At 49.7% G+C, this 21,360-nt stretch overlaps 2 protein-coding genes across 4 annotated transcripts in view; both read right to left on the reverse strand.

The window, feature by feature from the left end:
* The window catches only part of ANKRD24 (ankyrin repeat domain 24), a 25,624-nt gene continuing 4,264 nt past the window's right edge, over nt 1-21,360 (reverse strand). For 2 of the 3 annotated variants that reach the window (XM_082206285.1, XM_082206284.1), the window contains 19 exons: nt 18,853-18,983; nt 17,712-17,800; nt 17,224-17,288; nt 16,699-16,756; nt 15,295-15,365; nt 14,293-14,399; nt 13,422-13,609; nt 12,688-12,716; nt 12,472-12,564; nt 12,015-12,125; nt 10,893-11,000; nt 9,375-9,413; nt 8,194-8,292; nt 7,423-7,495; nt 7,070-7,191; nt 4,802-6,304; nt 3,205-3,369; nt 1,191-1,256; nt 1-535 (listed from right to left, as the gene is read on the reverse strand). In XM_082206285.1, the coding sequence (XP_082062411.1) occupies nt 458-535; nt 1,191-1,256; nt 3,205-3,369; nt 4,802-6,304; nt 7,070-7,191; nt 7,423-7,495; nt 8,194-8,292; nt 9,375-9,413; nt 10,893-11,000; nt 12,015-12,125; nt 12,472-12,564; nt 12,688-12,716; nt 13,422-13,609; nt 14,293-14,399; nt 15,295-15,365; nt 16,699-16,756; nt 17,224-17,288; nt 17,712-17,800; nt 18,853-18,983 (3,195 nt within the window). In that variant the 3' untranslated portion in view covers nt 1-457. Of the gene's footprint in view, nt 536-1,190; nt 1,257-3,204; nt 3,370-4,801; nt 6,305-7,069; nt 7,192-7,422; nt 7,496-8,193; nt 8,293-9,374; nt 9,414-10,892; nt 11,001-12,014; nt 12,126-12,471; nt 12,565-12,687; nt 12,717-13,421; nt 13,610-14,292; nt 14,400-15,294; nt 15,366-16,698; nt 16,757-17,223; nt 17,289-17,711; nt 17,801-18,852; nt 18,984-21,360 lie in introns of those variants that run through there. The other variant, XM_082206286.1, reaches the window with a different exon arrangement.
* LOC309522944 (tetraspanin-33-like) overlaps nt 8,340-21,360 on the reverse strand; it is a 52,534-nt gene continuing 39,513 nt past the window's right edge. Inside the window, exon 9 of the transcript XR_014215180.1 lies at nt 8,340-8,997. The gene's annotated coding sequence lies outside the window, so the exon portion shown is untranslated. The remainder of the gene's footprint in view (nt 8,998-21,360) is intronic.

Consider the following 21,360-nt stretch of genomic DNA (forward strand, 5'->3'; position numbering starts at 1 on the left):
GTGAGAAACGGCCTCTGCCCAACCCTGCAAGCACCTTTCCCACCTGCAGCATGGGCTATCACAGTGTCGCGGTGGGCGGATGTTCCACAGGTGCGGCTTTGCGCAGAAGGGAGGTGCAGCGATGGAGGGCAGTGGATTTCTGCCTGCTGGAGTGGCCCATTTAAGCCCTTTGAAGGTGGTGACGGGGGGGGGGCAAAGTGGGGGGGGGCAAAGTCTTCCTCGCAGGCGCTCCCCGAGGACAGAAAAGGCAAAGTCCGTGAGGATAGGGGTTCAGGAAGACTCTTGTGCAGGCGAGGCAGGCGGCTTGCGTTCCAGAGGAAGGGAGTGCGAAGGATCGGTGCCGCACTGCAGGGCTGGCGTGAGGGGAAGGGAGTTCTCTAGACAGCAGTTCTCCAATATGGAAAAGCCCCCCACCCCCACCCCCGTTTTGAAATCGGCGGTCCTCTTTTCCCGAATCTCATCTGCCTTGTTCCTGGAGTCTTTGCATCTTCAGAATCTGGAAGAGGATCCTCTGAATATCTTCATCCATGTGTCCCTGGGGAGAGAGAATTATTATTATTATTATTATTATTATTATTATTATTATTATTACAGTGGTACCTCGGGTTAAGTACTTAATTCGTTCCGGAGGTCCGTTCTCAACCTGAAACTGTTCTTAACCTGAAGCACCACTTTAGCTAATGGGGCCTCCCGCTGCCACCGCCACGCGATTTCTGTTCTCATCCTGAAACAAAGTTCTTAACCCAAGGTACTATTTCTGGGTTAGCGGAGTCTGTAACCTGAAGCGTATGTAACCTGAAGCGTATGTAACTTGAGGTACCACTGTATCATCATCATCATTTAAAATTATTATCATTTAAAATTATTGTTGTTGTTATTTAAAGTTATTATTATTTAAAGTTATTGTTATTTACAATTGTTGTTATTTAAAATTGTTATTATTATTTAGAATCATAGGCAGCCCTGTTTAGGGAAGTTTTTAATGTTTAATGCTTTATTGTGTTTTTAATATTCGGTGGGGTATAAATTAATAATAATTATTATTATTATTATTAAGGAGGATCTGTATGGACAAAGTCTCCCTCCGGGTTGCCCTCCAAGCCTCTGACCACCCCCAAAATACCGAGCCCCAATCCTGCAACCTGGCAGGTAAATTCCAGGTAAACTCACCTGGGTCCAGGTAAACTCACCTGGATGGCATAGAGAAGGTGTCCCCTGTACAAAGAAACGATATTGCCATGCCGTCGCTCAGCCTCCTGGAAGAAGAAAGGAAAAAGGTTTCAAAGCCGGGAACCAGGTCCCCAAGCCATCATTGTAAGAATTCTAAGCTCTCGAATATAAAATTGATGTTTGTAGGTGCGCAAGGTGAAAACGCACAGACACAGGTCCAGGAATCAGCGTGTTTTTACATGAGTAGAATGTGCCCTTTTATTTAAAATGCATCTCTGGGTTATTTGTGGGGCATAGGAATTTGTTCATTATTATTTTTCCCCAAAACATAGTCCGGCCCCCCGCAAGGTCTGAGGGACAGGGGACCGGCCCCCTGCTGACCCCTGGAATAGAACATCTCTATATTCATTGGAGAAATGTTGGAGGGGATGGAAAAGGACGTCCCTATTTTCAGGGGAGAAACGTTGGAGGGGATGGAATAGGACGTCCCTATTTTTAAGGCAGAAATGTTGGAGGGGATGGAATAGGACGTCCCTATTTTCACGGGAGAAACGTTGGAGGGGATGGAATAGGACGTCCCTATTTTCAGGGGAGAAACGTTGGAGGGGATGGAATAGGACGTCCCTATTTTTAAGGCAGAAATGTTGGAGGGGATGGAATAGGACGTCCCTATTTTCAGGGGAGAAACGTTGGAGGGGATGGAATAGGACTCCCCTCTTTTCACGGGAGAAACTTTGGAGGGGATGGAGTTATCCGACCCCCGAGCCATCTGAAGGTAGCCCTGTATAGGGAAGTGTTTTTTTATGTTTCATTTTATTATGTTTTTCATATACGTTGGAAGCTGCCCAGAGTGGCTGGGGCAACCCAGGTAGATGTATGGGGTCGGGCTATAAAGAGTAAAACTATCATTATGGAATGGGACATCCCTATTTTCATCGGAGAAATGTTGGAGGGCATGTTTCTGCGACGTGTGTATGATACTTTTTGGGCGGACTCAGGGCTGGGCAATTTTAAAAGTATTTAAAAAGACCTTTGTTCTGGGTCCTCACCTGTTTGCAGGAGGGGGGGCAGGCAGAATTCAGTTGCAACAGAAAAATAAATATCTTCCTTGCTTTCACTAGATTCTGCCTCCATCCATTCTTCTCCGACTAAGGGGGCACTGAGGAGCTGGGCTACCAAAGCCGACCCCAAATTTTTCCTATAACGGGAGTTGCGTGTAACGATATTCTGGGGACGTCAGCGAGAGATGAACTCCCCTTGGCTCGCTCCGTAATTAATCCCGTAAACCCAGATTACTTTCCCCAAACACTGACTCATCATGCAGGAATTAATCTGGATTGGTCAGGATTAATTACAGAGCCAAGCCTTTTGGCAAGAGCTCTCAGGACTGTGACATCACAGGCAAGGATCCGCTGCACTGATTACTCGGGCAGGGCGGCCGAATCCCATTGTGTTCTCGGTAAGACTCCATGCGACGAATTTTGGGGAAGGAACTGGTCGTTTTTAACGATGGGCGGCTAACCGGCGGAATTCACCGCTACAAGATGCTGCGGTGGCCAAGAATGAATGAATGAATGAATCTTGATTTGCGTCAGCCGTGCTGATCGCCAAAGAATGGATGTTTTTTAATTGTGGTGCTGGAGGAGACTCTTGAGAGTCCCATGGACTGCAAGAAGATCAAACCTCTCCATTCTTAGGGAAATCAGCCCTGAGTGCTCACTGGAAGGACAGATCCGGAAGCTGAGGCTCCAAGACTTTGGCCACCTCATGAGAAGGGAAGACTCCCTGGAAAAGACCCTGATGTTGGGAAAGATGGAGGGCACAAGGAGAAGGGGACGACGGAGGACGAGATGGTGGGACAGTGTTCTCGAAGCTACCAGCATGAGTTTGACCAAACTGCGGGAGGCAGTGGAAGACAGGAGTGCCTGGTGTGCTCTGGTCCAGGGGGTCACGAAGAGGTGGACACGACTAAACAACAGAGGGTGGCCCCCATCGTCCCCTTCCGCAACAAGCTGGCCCCCGCGAGATACTCACAGCCAACTGCTGCTCCAGATCTCGGATTCGGCCCTGGAGAGTAGCAACCTCCTGCCGCGACTCCACCTTTGGCGAGGTGGCTTTGGCTGAAGCCTCGCCTGACAGCTCTGAGAGGTCGTTCAGAGCTTCCTTGAGTTTGAAGACTTCCTTGGAAAGCTCTGTGATCTGCAGGGCAGCGAAGAGGCACTTTATTCTCCCGGTGCCCGCCCATTCCGACATTTCCCCTCAATAAAAGAGCATCGTGAAACTAAAGGGGTTTTGGTATTTCCTCCTCCATCCAAGCCCATTTCCCTTTCATGCTGCGTCTCCCCCCGACTGCAAATCCGTAAGCTGCTGCAAATATTTCGAAAGGGTTCCTGGGTGCAGCTTCTTGCAAGTTTCGGTATGGAAACTGTGCAAAATTGCGTTCAGGAAATTTGATCTTCCGTAGTTGTAGCCAAAAGTTAGCAGTGTTGGAATAACACTTGTAGTTTAAGGGCGAATTTCGGACACAATGGAGAGATAAAAGATTTGGATTATTGTAACCACTGACCACTAGTCCTGTTAGGTAGGGATGATGGGAATTGTAGTCCCAAACATCTGGAGGGCCGGAGTTTGCCTACGCCTGGATTACTGCTTTTATTTTATGGATCGATGGTCTCATTAGATAGTGAAATTCATGTTCAATTACTGTTTTAGGGGTTTTTAAAAGCCTGGAACGGATTAATCCGTTTTTCATGAATTTCTATGGGAAAGCACGCTCTGAGTTTTGGAACGCTTTGGTTTTGGAACGGAATTTCCGGAACGGATTCAGTTTGAGAACCAAGGGACCACTGTACAGTTATACCTCATGCTATGTTTGCTTCATGTTACGTTTTTTCAGGTTGTGTCTCGCGGCGACCCGGAAGTACCGGAAAGGGTGACTTCCAGGTTTCGCTGCTCGCGCATGCGCAGTAGCGCTAAATCACGCTTCGCGCATGCACACAAGTGCCAAATCACGCTGCGCACATGCACAGATACGGCACTTCAGGTTGTGGGCTTTTCATGTTGCGAACGGGCCTCCAGAATGGATCCCGTTCGCAACCAGAGGTACCACTGTATTTGTAAAATTTCAACTTGAAAAATCCAACCGAATAAATAAATATTAGCAGGCTTCTAGAGAAGCCCTCCAATTTACAGTGGTACCTCTGGTTACATATGCTTCAGGTTACAGACTCCGCTAGCCCAGAAATAGTACTTTGGGTTAAGAACTTTGCTTCAGGATGAGAACAGAAATCGTGATCCGGCGGCGCGGCAGCAGCAGGAGGCCCCATTAGCTAAAGTGGTGCTTCAGTTTAAGAACAGTTTCGGGTTAAGGACAGACCTCCGGAACGAATTAAGTACCATATTTTTCGCTCTATAACACGCACCCGACCATAACACGCACGTAGTTTTTAGAGGAGGAGAATCCGTAGGCATGCCACCCGTAGGCATTCCCTCCATAACACGCACAGACATTTCCCCTTACTTTTTAGAAGGAAAAAAGTGAGTGTTGTGGTGCAAAAAATACGGTACTTAAGCCGAGGTACCACTGTATTTCCCAAACCCAAACAGATGTGTCTGGTCCTCCTGCACTCACTTTGCGGTCCTTTTCCTTGACCAGTTTGGCCGAGTCCTCGATGTGGCTGTGCAGCTCCCGGATCCGCTCCGACTCGGCCCGCAAGCCTTGCAGCTGCTTCTCGGCGGCCGCCAGCTGGGCCTCCGCCGCGTGCTTCTCGCTTTTCATGAAGAGGGCCTCTCGCTGGACCTGGAAGACCTCGGTGCAGGTCCGTTCGTGCTTGCGCCCCAAATCGGCCAGCTTGGCGCTCAGGGCGTCCGCCTCGCCCTGCAGCCGGGCGCGGAGTTCCTCGTGCGCCTCCTTCGAGACCGCTCCCTTCAGAACCACCTCCAGCTCCTCCTTGAGACCCACAATCTCCTGGTCCTTGGCCTTCAGCTCTTGCTCCAGAAGCTTCGACTTGGCCTTCAGCTCCCACAGGGTGCCTTCCAGCGCCTCCTTGGCCCGGGCGTGCTCTGCGAGGGGCACCGATCCGCGCCGACAGGTCTCCGCCGCCTCCCGCGCTTCCGCCAACTTCTTCAAGGTGCCTTCATGCCGCTCCTTCAGCTCCGATAGGCTCTTCTCCGCCTCGGAGAGGGAGGTCCTCAGCTTGCCTGCCGCGTCCTCCTGCTCCCGTCGAGAGGCCAGCTCCTCTTTGGTGGACCTCAGCTCCTCCGCCAGCGCCTCGCGGCCTTTCCGGAGCTGATCCGCCTCAGCCTCAGCCGCCCGGCACTGCCCCTCAATTGCGTCCAGCTGGCTCCGCAGTTTGCCAGCCTCCTCCCTCAAGCTCCGACTCCCATCCTCTTCCAGCTGCCGGGTCTTCTCCTTCAGCTCCCTCACCTCGGCCTCAGCGGAAGCGCACCTTGCCAGAAGGGCCTCCTTCTCTCTGGAGACCTCATCTAAGGAGACCTTCATCTCCTTGTCCTCCACCACAGCTGCTTCCTCCTGAGCCCTCAGACGTCCCTCCAGATCCATCACCTTCCGGTCTCGCTCCTCAAGGTCCATCCGAGCCTGCTGCAAGGCGGTCTTTGTCGTCTCCAGCTCGGTCCTGGAGCTCTCCAACAACTCCTTCTCCTCCACAGACAAGATGCCCAGCTCCATCTGTTCTTGAAGGAGCTTTACTTCCGCTAGGGCTGCCTGGTACTTCTCCCGGGTGGCGCTGAGCTCCTTAGCCAGCTCCTCCACCGCCTCCTTCCTGGCTCCCGGCTCTGCTTGGCTTGCGTCTCCTTCCGTCCCCAAACCAGAGCTCCCCTCTGCCGGCGGCCCACTGCCACCCCGGAGGGCCGGGAAGCTGCTCTTCTCCAAAGCCAGTTTGAGGGCCCGGATTTGCTTCTCGTGGTCAGCCTTCAGTTGCTCGTACGCCTCCGCAGGGATGAGCTTGCAGGACGACTCGCCAGCTCCATCGATGGACTTCAGTGCCTCCTGGGCCTCCACGTGTTGCTCCTTCAAGCGGTCAAACTCGGACCGGAGCGAGTCGTACAGGATGATGGGGATGAAGTCCGCCGAGATGTCGGCGTCGCTCTCGTCCTTTTCGTAATTCTCCAGGACCTGCGGGAGATGGGAAGTTAGTTGGTCTGGAGGACTCGCTGGTCCTGAACAACTGTGCCCCCGAAGGACCAGGTGCGCAGCCTGGGAGTCCTTCTGGACTCACAGCTGTCCATGGAGGCACAGGTCAGTTCTGTGTCCAGGGCAGCTCCATCTGGGACGCAGGATGAGACCCTCCCTGCTCGCAGACTGTCTGGCCAGAGTGGCGCATGCTCTGGTTATCTCTTGCTTGGACTACTGCCATGCGCTCTCCATGGGGCTGCCTTTGAAGGTGACCCGGAAACTGCAACTAATCCAGAATGTGGCAGCCAGACTGGGGACTAGGAATGGAGACCATATAACACCGGTCCCGAAAGACCTACATTGGCTCCCAGGACATTTCCAAGCACAATTCAAAGTGTTGGTGCTGACCTTGAAAGCCCTAAATGGCCCAGTAGACCTGAAGGAGCATCTCCACCCCCATCATCCACCCCGGACAACGGGGTCCATCTCCAAGGGCCTTCTGGGGGTTCCCTCACTGCAAGAAGCTAAGTTACAGGGAACCAGGCAGAGGGCCTTCTTGGTGGTGGCGCCCTCCCATCAGATGTCAAGGAAATAAACAACTACCTGACTTTTAGAAGACATCTGAGGGCAGCCCTGTTTAGGGAAGCATTTAATGTTTGATGTTTTATTGCGTTTTTAATATTCTGTTGGGAGCCGCCCAGAGTGGCTGGGGAAATCCAGCCAGATGGACAGGGTATAAATAGCTGCGGGGAGTTCTCCGTTTACCTGTATCTTTTCCATCAGCTCCTTGTTCTTCTGGGTCAGGGAATCAACCTGTCCTTGCAAGGTCGCCAGGAGTTCCTCAGTGGAGACGCTCAAACTCTTTTTGGAGAGCAGAAGCTCTGCTCCTGTCGAAAGAAGAGCAACTTTAAAGAAAAGCCGAAATCCCACGGCAACGCATCGCGCTGCAGAGTCCGGATTCGATTCGTCGCATTTCAAATGAATCCCAATAAATAACAATAACATGACGGAACGTAACAGAACATCACAAACGCCTGCCATCTTTGCTGATTCTACATATTCAAATAAGGTCCTCGAGGGGGGAGGGAGTGACCATTAAATACTAATAACAACCATACCTGGGAATTCGAGGAGGTCTCCCTCTTCGTCTTGCAGAGTTTCAATGTCGTAGCTGGTGTTTTCCTTCTCGTTCTGTGTGGGGCAGGGGAGAGCAGAAAAAGAGGGGTCCAGGCAGGGACAGATCAATATGAGCCATTATGGACTCACAGCTGTCCATGGAGGTACAAGTCAATTCTGTATCCAGGGCAGTTGTCTGCCAGCTCCATCTGGTGCGCAGGATGAGACCCTCCCTGCCCACAGACTGTTGCCCCAGATTGGTGCACGCTCTGGTTATCTCCCGCTTGGACTACTGCCATGCGCTGTCCGTGGGGCTCCCTTGGAAGGTGACCCAGAAACTGCAACTAATCCAGAATGGGGCAGCCAGACTGGGGACTGGGAGTGGAGACCACATAACACCAGTCCTGAAAGACCTACACTGGCTCCCAGACATTTCCAAGCATAATTCAAAGTGTTGGTGCTGACCTTTCAAGCCCTAAATGGCCCAGTAGACCTGAAGGAGCGTCTCTACCCGGACACTGGGGTCCTCCTCCCGAGGGTTTTCTGGCGGTTCCCTCCCTGCGAGAAGCAAGGTTCCAGGGAACCAGGCAGAGGGCCTTCTCGGTGGTGGCGTCTGCCCTTTGCAAATCCAGATGTCAAGACTATCCCACCACAGATATTGGCTCGTAGGGAACAAAGCTCTTATTGGGGTAAACCCAAAAAAGAAAACGCCCATTGTTACAACGAGTCTGCTGTGTATTTCAAACCCCACCGATGCACATGGCTTGCGGTACCTCCATGGATGACAGACGGCTCCGCAAAACCGCCAGCTCTCTCCCAAGGTTTTCCTTTTCCCCAACTTTCTCCTCCAGCTGCTTCTGAAGTTCTTCCACCTGGTGGGGCAGAGAGCAAAAGAAATCGATCCATTCATTTACCATATTTTTTGCTCTAAAAGACCCCCTTTTCCCCTCCTAAAAAGTAAGGGGAAATGCGTGTGCGTCTTATGGGGCGAATACAGGCTGCGCAGCTATCCCAGAAGCCAGAACAGCAAGAGGGATTGCTGCTTTCGCTGCGCAGCGATCCCTCTTGCTGTTCTGGCTTCTGAGATTCAGAATATTTTTTTTCTTGTCTTCCTCCTCCAAAAACTAGGTGCGTCTTGTGGTCTGGTGCGTCTTACAGAGCAAAAAATACGGTAAACGTTTGCAAAACCCCTTATGGTTTTGATCTATGGGCTACCATTAAAATGAGGCTGCATTTCAAATTGTATTTTAACCCGTATTTTAATAAATTGGATGTGCATTTCCAAAATATAAAAAGCAAATAAAATAAAACCGGCATGCAGCAACCGTGTTTTGCGTTGTGTAGGCTCCTCGGGTGTAAGTCATGGGCCCCGCCTGCTCCCTAAAATATCACCGGTTTGCTCCTTTCCGTATATAGGGTGCTGACATTCTGCATGGACTGGTTGCAGGGCAACATGTGCAAATGGCTCAAGATACCTATGAGGTCCATAAATCGCCATATAGCATATATTCAACACAAAAAACAGTGACAATTTGTTGTTGACGAAGGACAGCTGGACATATAAAGGGCCCCATTACCTTCAGGAGCTGAGGGCCTCATCAAAACCAAATCCAGCCCTGGTTCCAATGTTTTGAAACGTGAAGCAATAGACGCAAAAAGCTAGCCGAAAGAAGAGAATGGAGGACCATGCGTCGGGGATGCTTTAGCTGAGATTCCCACATTGCAGGGGTTGGTCTAGATGGCCGCTGGGGGTCCCATGCAACTCTACGATTCTAGGATCAGCGCGGGGGCAATGGGTTCCCTTTTCTAAGAAACGGCATCTTTTAAACCTAAGCCTTTCTCACCCCCTCCTCTCCCCATCATCTCAATTTGCTGCGGTGTTTAATAAATGCGATTTTCTTGGTCCTTTTTTAAACCATCCTCGAATATTATCTCGGGCAGGTAATAGGCTCACCTGCTTCTGCAGAGTATGCAAAGACCCATCGTCCAGTCGCTAATGGAGACAAGAAAAAAGGGAGATGGACAGGATTAATAGAGCCTGAGAAAATATATATACACACACACACAAATTTATATTGCTAATTTTTCCGTACAAAGGGACCCTAACCATGTCTACTGTGACCTGAGTCCTACTCAATTCAACAGGGTTTTACTCTTAAGTAAGTGGGGTTTCTTGCAGCCATATAAGGCAGCCTGCCATCTCCCCATCACAGCTTTGCACAGGCCGTTACTCGAAAGCACTCTGCACATGCCTATGTAACCCTCGCTGCCTGCATTCATGTGTAAATGTAAACTACTTACTCATTATGCACTGACGTTTAATTTTACGATGGGATCCTAATGGATTACTGAACATTGCTTTATTCAAGATGAGCTGTTTATTTCAAAGCGAATGTGACCCTTTTTAATATCGGACCAGATTGTCCCTATAAGCGTTTGACGTTTTATCATTACAGTGGAACCTCGGTTTTCTAATGTCATCCGTTCCAGAAGTCCCGAAACGTCCGAAAACCGAGGATCAAAGGGACTGCCGGCAAGTTTAATGGGGGAAATTGAGAAGCGTGCCTAGGAAATTGAACGTTCGTCTCCCGAGGCGCATTCAAAAATGGAAGCATTCGCTTCCAGGTTTTTGGAGTTCGGCTTCCAAAACATTCGGCAGCTGAGACGTTTGAAAACTGACTGTATTTCTATATGTGTTGGAAGCCACCTGGAATGGCTGGGGCAACCCACCCAGATGGGCAGGGTATAAATTTAATTACAGTGGTACCCTGGTTCTCAAACGCCTTGGTTCCCAAACGCCGAAAGTGTACCAGTTTTCGAACATTTTTCGGAAGCTGAACGTCCGACGCGGCTGTCAGCTATTGTTTCCGGGGTGCCTGCACCAATCAGAAGCCGCGCCTCGGTTTCTGAACATTTCAGAAGCCAAACAGACTTCCGGAACAGATTAAGTTTGCTGCTTTTGTTTTCGCTCTTTATTTTGCGTTTTTGAGGCTTTTTCGGTTCATTTGTTTTTGCGACTGTGCAGAACACAGTCCAACTACCGATTGATGTATTGTGTGGCTGCGGAAATGAATAAAAGCCCCCCCCCCATCCAAACAGTGACTGTCATCAGTGCAGGTAAAGAAAAAAAATAATTTCAATTTTTATCATCTACAATACTGTCCTATTTATTTTATAGTACAGTACATTGATTCTTGCTTTCATTTTATGGATCAATTGTCTCGCTAGATAGTAAAGTTCACATTAAGTTGCTGTTTTAGGGGTTGTTTTTAAAAGTCTGGAACGGGTTAATCCCTTTTGCATTCCTTTCTGTTTTGGAATGCTTTGGTTTTGGAACGGACATCCGGAACGGATTAAGTTTGAGAATCAAGGGACCACTGTATATATGTGTGTATGCCGTACGGCTGAGGGATGGCACGGGAGACAGATCCCGGGGTTCGCCGGGAGCAAGTTCAACCCCGAAGCGCCTCACTTTCTGCTTCAACGTCTCCTGCCGCTGCTCCAGGCTTCGGATCTTTTGCAGGAGCTGAGCTCTCTCCTGACGCAGCCGCACGATTTCCTCGTAGGCCTCCTGGTCCTCCTGGGCGGGGGAGAAAAACCCAAACCTGAGCAACGAGGGACTGGTCCCCTTCCTCACCTCGAGGGTGTTATAGGAATTCTAAGGCCTTTTATATATATATAAAATATATGTTCATAAATGTACAAGGCAAACACATAAGTATATCATCCACGTGTCTGAAATAGTACAGGAGAGCAATCCTGAAGACATTTTGACTCTCCCAAATTGACCTCAAATATTTCTCTGCAAGGAGGAAGGAAATGGGGAAAGCTTTCCAATGGTCATAGACTCATAGACACATAGAGTTGGAAGAGACCCCAAGGGCCATCGAGTCCAACCCCCTGCCAAGCAGGAAACACCATCAGAGCACTCCTGACATATGGTTGTCAAGCCTCTGCTTAAAGACCTCCAAAGTAGGAGACTCCACCACACTCCTTGGCAGCAAATTCCACTGTCAAACAGCTCTTACTGTCAGGAAGTTCTTTGGACTGTAGGGGCTTACGCCTCCCTTTTCAAATACAGCCTGGCAAGTATCTGTTCAGCTGAGCACACTATCAATATGCGTAAGAGATTCGGGAACTGAGTATTGACCATCTCCAAGGAATGGCCAGGCGACCCAGAAAAAGCAATTGATAAGGCATGATCAGGTCTCCTGGCAGACAGGAGAGAAGCAACACACTCAAATTTCTAGTGGAGACCACCTCTTTCTGTGATGTATGGATGATGTTTTGGGGGGGTGGTCTTGAGCTACAGGGTGGGCAATTTCAAAAGTTCATATAATAGCTTGCGCACCAATACTGGGGTTCCTCTCCTCCCTCCCTGCGTGGGGTGAGCAGGGGACCCTGTTGCAACAGATCAATAAAGATCAGGCTTACTAGCTGCTTTGCTTCTCAATATTCTCTGCTCAGCCTCTGTTACTTTCTCCTACCAATAGAGAACCTACATAAGGACTCTATACAGGCTCTTGGGTACCCCATAAGGGAAAAGGAACGGTGTTTTCTCATAACAAGGGCATCACCACTAAGGGATCCTCACCGTCGCAGCCGGAACAGGAGGGTCGTTGTGGTGGGTCCGGGCTGGCTTGGCGGTGATGACTCGGTTGCCCCGTTCGGCAGGAGCCGAGTTGTGGTCCGGCGGGTGGGGGTCCTAATAATAATAATAATAATAATAATAATAATAATAATAATAATTGTTTGTTTGTTTATATCCCACCCATCTGTCTGGGTGTCCCCAGCCACTCTGGGCAGCTCCCAACAGAATATTAGAAACACAATAAAACATCAAACATTTAAAACTTCGCTAAACAACATAGCGGTATATAATTAAGCTGACATTCAGAAAGCAGGGCTTATACATTCATACCTTGAATCTCAAAAGCCTTGGCTCCCGAACAAATCGGCTCCTGAACGTCACAAACCCGGAAGTGAGGGTTCTGGTTTTTGAACGTTATTTTGGAACTCGAACGTCCAACACGGCTTCCTATTTTCCCTACCTGGCTGGGGGCACTTCCTGGGGGAGGTGGGGCTTTCCTTTTTCTCGGGCTGCTGTTCTTCCCTTTGGTCAGAGAGTGGCGTGGAGAGGAGGTCTGGTTTTTATTTCGGAAAAAGGAAAGAAATAGATGTAGAAAACGCAAATGAGGCACGTGAGAAGAATGTGCCCCCGGCAACATCGCCCGCCGTACAAGTATTGGGGGCTCGAAAATTGTTACCTGTGAGGATGCTTCGGTCGATTCCTCTTCTGTGAAAAGTAGAAGGAGAGAGAGAGAGAGAGAGAGAGAGAGAGAGAGAGAGAACACAAAGATGGAATTATATTAGATGGTGAGGGAACAAGTCACTTGCGAGGCCCAGGGACGTCCCCCTGTTAACAACTGAGATGGCTTAGATGCTGCAATACACAGTTGCAGACTCACACTTGCTTGCATGAAAGGGTTAACCTGAGCCCTGAGCTCAAGTTGCCAGGCTTAACATGCCCCACCTTCCCAGTGTTTCCTCTTCCTGCTTCCCGGAACAAGCAAGAAGCCACGCAGCCATGGCTCCCTGCAAGCAAACCAAATCTCTCTAAAAGGAGATTTCACTGCCTGCATCTTTGCTAACCCAAATATTGCATGATCCTTTTTTCCCCAACTCCCTCCCCCCTTTAAAGTCATTTGGAACCTTTTTCTTTGCTTTATTGCTGGCGAAGGGAGACTTGTTTGCTTTGGCATTAGTAAAGCTATTTAGATTTGCAAAGCTGAGTGTCTGTGATTTATTCTAGCCTAAGCATTTTCAGGAGAGCATTTGTTTAAAGGACAACAAAGGCAGGGGCAGAGCTAGCCGAGTTTAAACCGTCTTGGAGCCTGTCTCCTCCTTCTGCCTACAGTTCCTCAGGAACATGGAGACGCAGAAACGGCCTCCGCTTCTCATCAGGAAAAAGCCCAGTTTGGCGGAGGAAAGGTATCCTTACCGCTGGCCCAGGAGTGGCGCTGAGCAGCTTCCTGCAGGTAGTGCTGGATGAGGGCGTTTCCCACGGCCGCGCCATAATGGGCCGCGTCGTGACCCGTGGCGTCAACGAGGCCGACCCGTGCTCCGCCGTGGACCAGGACTTCCACCGTCTCCACGCTGCCGTTCTCGCAAGCCACCATCAGGGCTGTTCTGAAGCAAAGACGAGGCCAGTTAAGTTGAGAGGGGTACAGTGGTACCTCTGGTTAAGTACTTAATTCGTTCCGGAGGTCCGTTCTTAACCTGAAACTGTCCTTAACCTGAAGCACCACTTTAGCTAATGGGGCCTCCTTCTGCCGCTGCACGATTTCTGTTCTCATCCTGAAGCAAAGTTCTTAACCTGAAGCACTATGTCTAGGTGAGCGGAGTCTGTAACCTGAAGCGTATGTAACCTGAAGTGTATGTAACCCGAGGTACCACTGTTGCTTTGTTTGGACCAAGCGGCAGGGAGGCGTTGCGGAAAGAAATGGAAACGGCGGAGGGCTTGATTGGATTTCGATTTGATATCCCACTTTATCACTACCCTAGGGAGTCTCAAAGCGGCTCACAATCTCCTTTCCCTTCCTCCCCCACAACAAACACTCTGTGAGGTGAGTGGGGCTGAGAGACTTCAGAGAGAAGTGTGACTGGTCCAAGGTCACCCAGCAGCTGCAGGTGGAGGAGCGGGGAATCGAACCCAGTTCACCAGATTACGAGTCTACCGCTCTTAACCACTACACCACACTTGCTCTGTGATCCGGTCCGCTTTCCGGTGCCGCAGGGGGAAATGGGGAGGTGCAGAGGAAGGATGCCGCCCAATGCCACACACACACACACAGGCAGTAAAAGGCGCTCACCGTCCACGCTGGTCTCTGGCGTTGACGGCGGCTCCCCGGTGGAGCAGGTAGCGGCACAGCTCCGAGTGGCTCATCTTGGCTGCTAGCATGAGAGGCGTCGCGCCATCCTGCCGCCAGAGAGGAGAGTTGACCCAAAGTTAACAGCTAAAACCAGAGAACTTAATGACAACTGTTTCGTGGAAGAATAGGTAAAGGTAAAGGGACCCCTGACCGTTAGGTCCAGTCGTGGCCGACTCTGGGGTTGCGGCGCTCATCTCGCTTTATTGGCCGAGGGAGCCGGCGTACAGCTTCCGGGTCATGTGGCCAGCAGGACTGAGCCGCTTCTGGCGAACCAGAGCAACGCACGGAAACGCCGTTTACCTTCCCACCGAAGTGGGACCTATTTATCTACTTGCACTTTGACGTGCTTTCAAACTGCTAGGTTGGCAGGAGCAGGGACCGAGCAATGGGAGCTCAACCCGTCATTGCGGGGATTCTGATCGGCAAGTCCTAGGCTCTGTGGTTTAACCCACAGCGCCACCCGCGTCCCGCATGGAAGAATGGAAGCCTTTAAATATCATAATACCAGTGGCACCTTGGTTCTCGAACGCCTTGGGACTCAAGCAACTTGGAAGCCAAACACTGCAAACCCGGAAGTAAGTGTTCCGGTTTGCGAAGTTTTTCCGGAAGCCGAACGCGCACCGTTTTGAGTGTTACGCTTCTGATTTGAGTGCCACACTTTTGTTCTAAGTGCCACACTTCCATTTACCACTAAAACGGGAAGCGTAACACTCAAAACGGAGCACGTTCGGCTTCTGAAAAAGGTTCGCAAACCGGAACGCTTCCTTCCAGGTTTGCAGTGCTTGGGTTCCAAGTTGTTTGAGTACCAAGGCGTTTGAGAACCAAGGTGCCACCGTAAAACTGATTGAAAAGAAAAGAAAACAGCGCCTTCTTGCACCCCTACCCAGCAGCGGGGGAAACGAACGCAGAGGGAGGTTTTTGTGAATTTGGATCGGCGCTTACCTTGTCCTTGGTGTTCAAAGGAGCCTTAAAGTCGCAAAGGATTTCAAGACAGGAGATGCATCCGTTGACAGCTGCAGGGAAAGAGCAGGGGAAAACCTAGTAAGGAGCAAACAAGACGTCCTTCTGTTCTTGCAATTTATTCTACAATGTACAAGACTTTGTACAAGCACTGGAAAACTTGCAAGCTCCTTATTTCCCGTATTATGATACGTAATTATAATGGCAGTTCATTCCTTGGTTTTGGGGCAAACGTTCATGTAACTGAGCTACGGGAACATGGGATTGTAATATATAGTCTGCCCAGCCACGTACATTGGACAAACAAACAGACGAATAAATGCACGTATCGCAGAACACAAGAATGCCGTCAAAAAAGAAGAAAAAACTTCCTCTCTTTTCCAACACATGAAAGAAACAGGACACGAAATTAATTTTGCAGATTCCAAATTGCTCTTTAACATGGAACATCACCACAAGAGAATAATCATGGAAGCCATCGAGATAGAGAAACACCCTCACAACATGAACAAGCGTGACGACACGTCCCGCCTGCCAGACATCTGGAAATTAGCCCTCCCCACAAAAACCGACACCAGAACCAGAGGCACACAGAACGCCGTCACCAATCAACCACACCAGACCCAAACCCAGACCCTCTCCACAGACATATTACAGACTCCATCCAGTAGCCAAACTATAGTGGCACCTCCGGATGCTGCACCCCCCTGCAATCCCTACACAGATCTGGCTGGCACAAGGCACAAAACCACAGCTCGCCCCTATACACGAAGCCAAGCCAGAGCACAACTAAATGCAGCACAGCCATCTTCTCAGAAAAACTCTTCACAAGCTCAAGAGGTCAAGACACGAAAGCTTTAGCAACTAATCTACACTTAATGACCCACCCAGTGATATTCAGAATATCACTCATGAAATCACTCAAGATATCCCTCAAGTAATTAAGGAACAAAAGAAGAAGAGGCACACTAATCTAGGAACTTCCTCCCTGCCCAGAACGTTGGAGGCTATACACCACACCCCTCAACAGTATTTATAGGAACTCAAACACCAGACTCTGCTCTGTTCCAGTAACAAGAAGCCGAAAGCACCAGCCTGAAGATGACGAGTGAGACCTCGTCGAAACGTCGCCCAGACACCCCGACTCTTACACGGGAAGACACCCGAAGACACCAAAACCTGCATTCCTGTACCCGTGAAAATCTACGAAAGCATATATATATATATATATATATATATATATATATATATATATATATATATATATGGCCCAAGTGAGGTGGGGTTATCACCTGAGATTCACCTGAAGCAGCAAAATGCCCCGGAACCAGTGCCCACCCCACCCCCCGCTCCCTGGGGTTTGGGGAGATGGTGAAATATGCTGACCTGCGTGGTGGAGAGCTGTCCGTCCGTGGCTGTCGGCTACGTCCACTGGACAGGATGCCTGGAAGAGAAAGAAAGAACGAAAGAAAGGAAGGAAGGAAGGAAGGAAGGAAGGAAGAGAGAGAGAGAGAGAGAAGGAGGGAGGGAGGGAGAAAGAGGAAGAGAGAGAGAGAGAGACAGAGAGAGAGAGAGAGAAGGAGGGAGGGAGGGAGGGAGGGAGGGAGGGAGGGAGGGAGGGAGGGGGAGAAAGAGAGAGAGAGACAGAGAGAGAAGAGAGAGAGAGAAGAGAGAGAGAGAGAGTTAACCAGTGAAAAGGAGCTGAGCCCCCAATCCTACCTGCGGCTTCCTGGGGAGTAAGCCCCATACCAACCCAGTGGGAAGATGGCCAAGGCGGATCCGGCTCTTGCCTTGCCTCTCCTTGCAAAGCCGCCTTGAAAACCCAAACCCACCCAGTTCACTTTGGGATTTGGCCAAATTCAGTGCGCAGCTGCAGTTGAAAGCCATGCTTGAAGCTGCCCCGAGAGTTACCTGCAACAGCTTGCTCACGCACTGCGGGTGTCCATGCTTAGCCGACAGGTGCAACGCTGCGTAGCCTGCGGGGAAGGAAGGAACGTGAGATATGGGGTTTTTTCATTATAAGACAATGGCCAGTGTCACATTCTGGATTAATTGCAGTTTCCGGGTCACCTTCCAAGGTAGCCCCACGTAGAGCGCATTGCAGTAGTCCAAGCGGAAGAAAACCAGAGCATGCACCACTCCGGCCAGACAGTCTGTGGGCAGGGAGGGTCTCATCCTGCGTCCCAGATGGAGCTGCCCTGGGCACAGAACTGACCTGCGCCTCCATGGACAGCTGTGAGTCCAAAACGACCCCCAGGCTGCGCACCTGGTCCTTCGGGGGGCACAGTTACCCCATTCAGGACCAGGGAGTCCCCCATACCCGCCTGTCCCCCAAAACAGTCCTTCTGTCTTGTCAGGATTCAACCTCCATAATAATAGCTTTTGCACCCTAAACCCACCTGCGCCATCGGTCGTCATGGCGTCCGCTCCGTGGGCCAGCATGACTTCCAGGCAATCTGTGTTCCCTTTCGTCGCAGCCAGGTGGAACCTGCGGAACAGACCGACACTTGATCTGCGATTCCCGCATCGCGAGGGGTTGGGCTAGATGACTCGGGAGGGCCCGACTCTACAATTCTAGGATTTCCCTGTTAATCCAGGGTCCCCGGGGTCGGATGAACCACTGGCCTAAGCACCCGGCAGATCGAGGGTTTAGAAGCCCCTGGGGTATTGCTTGACAGCAGTGGTCTCCTAGTGGACAGTTGTGGGGTGGGCAGTGGGATTTCCTGGGGGGTCACCGGATGAAGCTCACCAATTTAAATAAATACAAATAAATAAACTTAGCAGTTTAGAACTTTGGAAATCCCCGCCACTTGAAATTAAGCAGGTCCAGGGGGTCAGGCTGGATGACCCCAGGGGGCCCCCTTCCAATTCTACAACTCTGAGATTAATTGCACGACTTCACAATGGCTCAGTTGGTAGATCAGGAGACGCTTTGTCTCAGGGCCATGGGTTCGAGATTCGCATCGGGCCCCTTTCGGCCGTGCGATTTCCCGACTCTGTGACATGATTTTATATCTCCTCGCAGACATAGATAAGTATGTGACCTGGCGTGTAGCACTCTTTGCAACTGCCGCTAGGAAAATTAGAGTAAATTATATAGCCACCAACTGTAAAGGAGATGAATTTATTTGACCCTAAGCTATATTCTATCTTTATGACCAAACTCCGAATATAATTGCACATTGCATTAATTAACATTATTTTTTAACGTGTGGTGATTTTAGCCTATAAATTTTACTGTTTAATGTCTTAACCTGTCTATTAAGGTCCTTTCAAAGCTCTGTTCAGAGTAGGTAATGTCTTGAATCAATAGCTGTCAACGTTTCCCTTTAAGGGAAATTCCCTTATTCCAAATAGGATTCCTCGCAAGAAAGGGGGAAAGTTGACAGCTATGGCTCTTGATAATATAAATGTTTTTTTGTATTAATCGAGCATGTTTTCTTTTAATTGTTGAATGGTTCTGTGTGCGTTGCAGCAGCCTTTGGCTATGTGCAATAAAACCGACTGACTGATTGTGAAATTCAGGTTATTTGGGCTTACGCTGATTTCCCTTCCGAGTCCAGCTTGGTGGGAACCAGACCCTTTCGGACGAGGAGCGAGGAGACACGGTCGGCGTCATTGTATTCCACCGCCTGCAGGAGCTTCTCGTCATTTTTGCTCCAGTCCTGGCTCTGTAAACCCAAAAAAAAAAAAAAGGAAAAGGAAGAGGGGAAAAACAGCAAAAAGGTCAAGCGCCGTTTGGATCAACACGCCTAGAATGAGAGGTTTGCGGAGCATGCCAAACTGGCAAATTTAACAATGGAAATGGAAATTTAACAGTGGAAAGCAGAGCTGGAGAAGAGGCAGGTTTTAGGTAGGACCGAAATGTTCTGAGTCCTTTTAAAAATTTAAAAACTGGTCGAAAGGGATGGAGGGAAGTCAAGGCCTCAGCAGAGCAAAGGATTTATTTGTTTTGTTATCGTGTTGAAAAAGAAATGAATAAAAATCATATTAAAAAGATAAATAAACATGGCGCAAGGAAGATTTGAACAGGGAACAGCAGGGAAATGTGCATTTGGGATTAAGCAGGGAAGATGCAAGTTTGGCCATCACTGATCTAGGAGGAACTAAAAAGAAGGCTAAAACACACGTTTTTTGAAGAAGAGGCTGCTATGCTTTGCAGAATCCTGGCCTCCAGATTGCGGATTAATCGCTTGTATTCCCCAGAAATCACCTGGTTTCCACGGCAACGCCGGTTAATCCGAAAGGACCTGGTTTTCGAAGGCCGGGCGCGCCGGACAAGGTCGCTTGACCTCAGCAGCACGGCAAAAGCTTTCAAAGTAGCCTGGCCAGAGGAATCTCTAAATCAGCTCTTCCGATCCCATAAAATAGACACAAACCCCTGGGCTTTGGGACCCTGAAATGTCCCCTGGGCTGTGCTACAACTCCCAGCGCCCAGTGCGGCCAAAGATCAGGGATGAAGGCAGCCGGAATCCAACATCCATGGGGCACCGTGTTAGTTGCTGTAGTGGTTCTCCACCTGCAGGTCCCCAGATGTTGTTGGACTACAACTCCCATCATCCCTGACCTCTGGCCTTGCTAGCTAGGGGTGATGGGAGTTGTAGTTCAACAAAATCTGGGGACCCACAGGTTGAGGATACACAGGGATTGCCTCGACTTGCTCCGTAAGGGAAAATATAAATGCTTCCTTGCACAAAGACAGATTTGAAAGTTTTTTCTTCTTCCCTGCTCAACTCACACCCAAGGAGGGTACCAGATTTACAGAAGCTGACCCAGTTACTGATCTGATCCCAGAATGTCCCGCTTTTCCTTAGGACATCCCTATTTCCACGGGAGAAACATTGGAGGGGATGGAATAGGACGTCCCTCTTTTCAGGGGAGAAACGTTGGAGGGGGTGGATGGATGGATGACCTTTGAGGGACCCCCTGCTCCCAACTTTACGGTTCTAGTGGGTCGTGACCCACGCCATGGGGCCTCTTTGCGCAGCACGCATCCTCTTTTCCGGGTGTTAGCTAAAAAGCTAAGAGAAACAGCAAACACTGGGAAACAGAAGGAGAAACGTTTTTCCTTCCACGGGGTAACTTGGTTGTAAATGAAATAAGGAATCAATTGATCTGCGTTCAAAGGTATATCTCAGGTGTCTATCCTTGGAAAGGTGAAAAAGGACGTGGGGGTGGAAGTCAGGGGTGTTGCAAATGGAGAAATGGAATGCAGAAAAAAGTGCATTATTGGGTTTAAAAAGAAATAAAACAGGTACGTTTACTAAGGGAAGAGATTTGATAATGTAGGTAGAAGACGGAAACCAGCGAGACGCGGGTTCGAATCATGGCTCAGCCGTCAGGCTCCCTAAGGTGACCTTTGGGCCGGTCTCCATCTCTCAGCCTCACAGGGTTGTTGTGCAGCTGAAATGTGGGGAGGGAGGGGGGAGATTATCCCTGGAGGGCAAGGAAAGCTAAAATTGGACTGTAATGGAATTAAATTAAACGAGAGAAAAAGAGAGAGAGAGAATTATACGTCCCCGACTTCTTCAGTGGATGAGGATGAAGAAAATTGGCCGTTTGCCCAATGCAACAAAGAAGGATTTATTCAGGGAATACTGGGACAAGGAATATATATTCAGGGAATATTGGGACAAGGAATGTTTATTAAGGAATTACTGGGACAAGGAATATATATTCAGGGAATACTAGGACAAGGAATAAGGGACAAATTCAACTCTATCTTCCCTGCCCAAAAACGGAAATCACACAAAAAACACCACCCCTATTCCTTTCTCTCCCTTCCTAAGGCTCTATTCATGGGGGGAAGCAACCTTACACAGCACATCTGTGTGTGTCCGGCCCCCCCCCCACCACCACCACAGAGCATGTACAGAGTGCATCTCCCTAAAGGCTGAATTCCACCCCACCCCACCCCGCTCCCCAAGGCAGCCTCTTGCATCAAAATAAACGAATAAATAAACCGCGACGGTGATAATTCGGCTCCGGACGAGGACGGAGGAGGAGATGGTGCAATTCGGGGGGGGGGGAGTCATTGGAGGGGGAGAA

This window comes from Podarcis vaucheri (assembly GCF_965113315.1).
Source record: "Podarcis vaucheri genome assembly, chromosome: 18".
In the NCBI taxonomy this organism is placed as follows: domain Eukaryota; kingdom Metazoa; phylum Chordata; class Lepidosauria; order Squamata; family Lacertidae; genus Podarcis; species Podarcis vaucheri.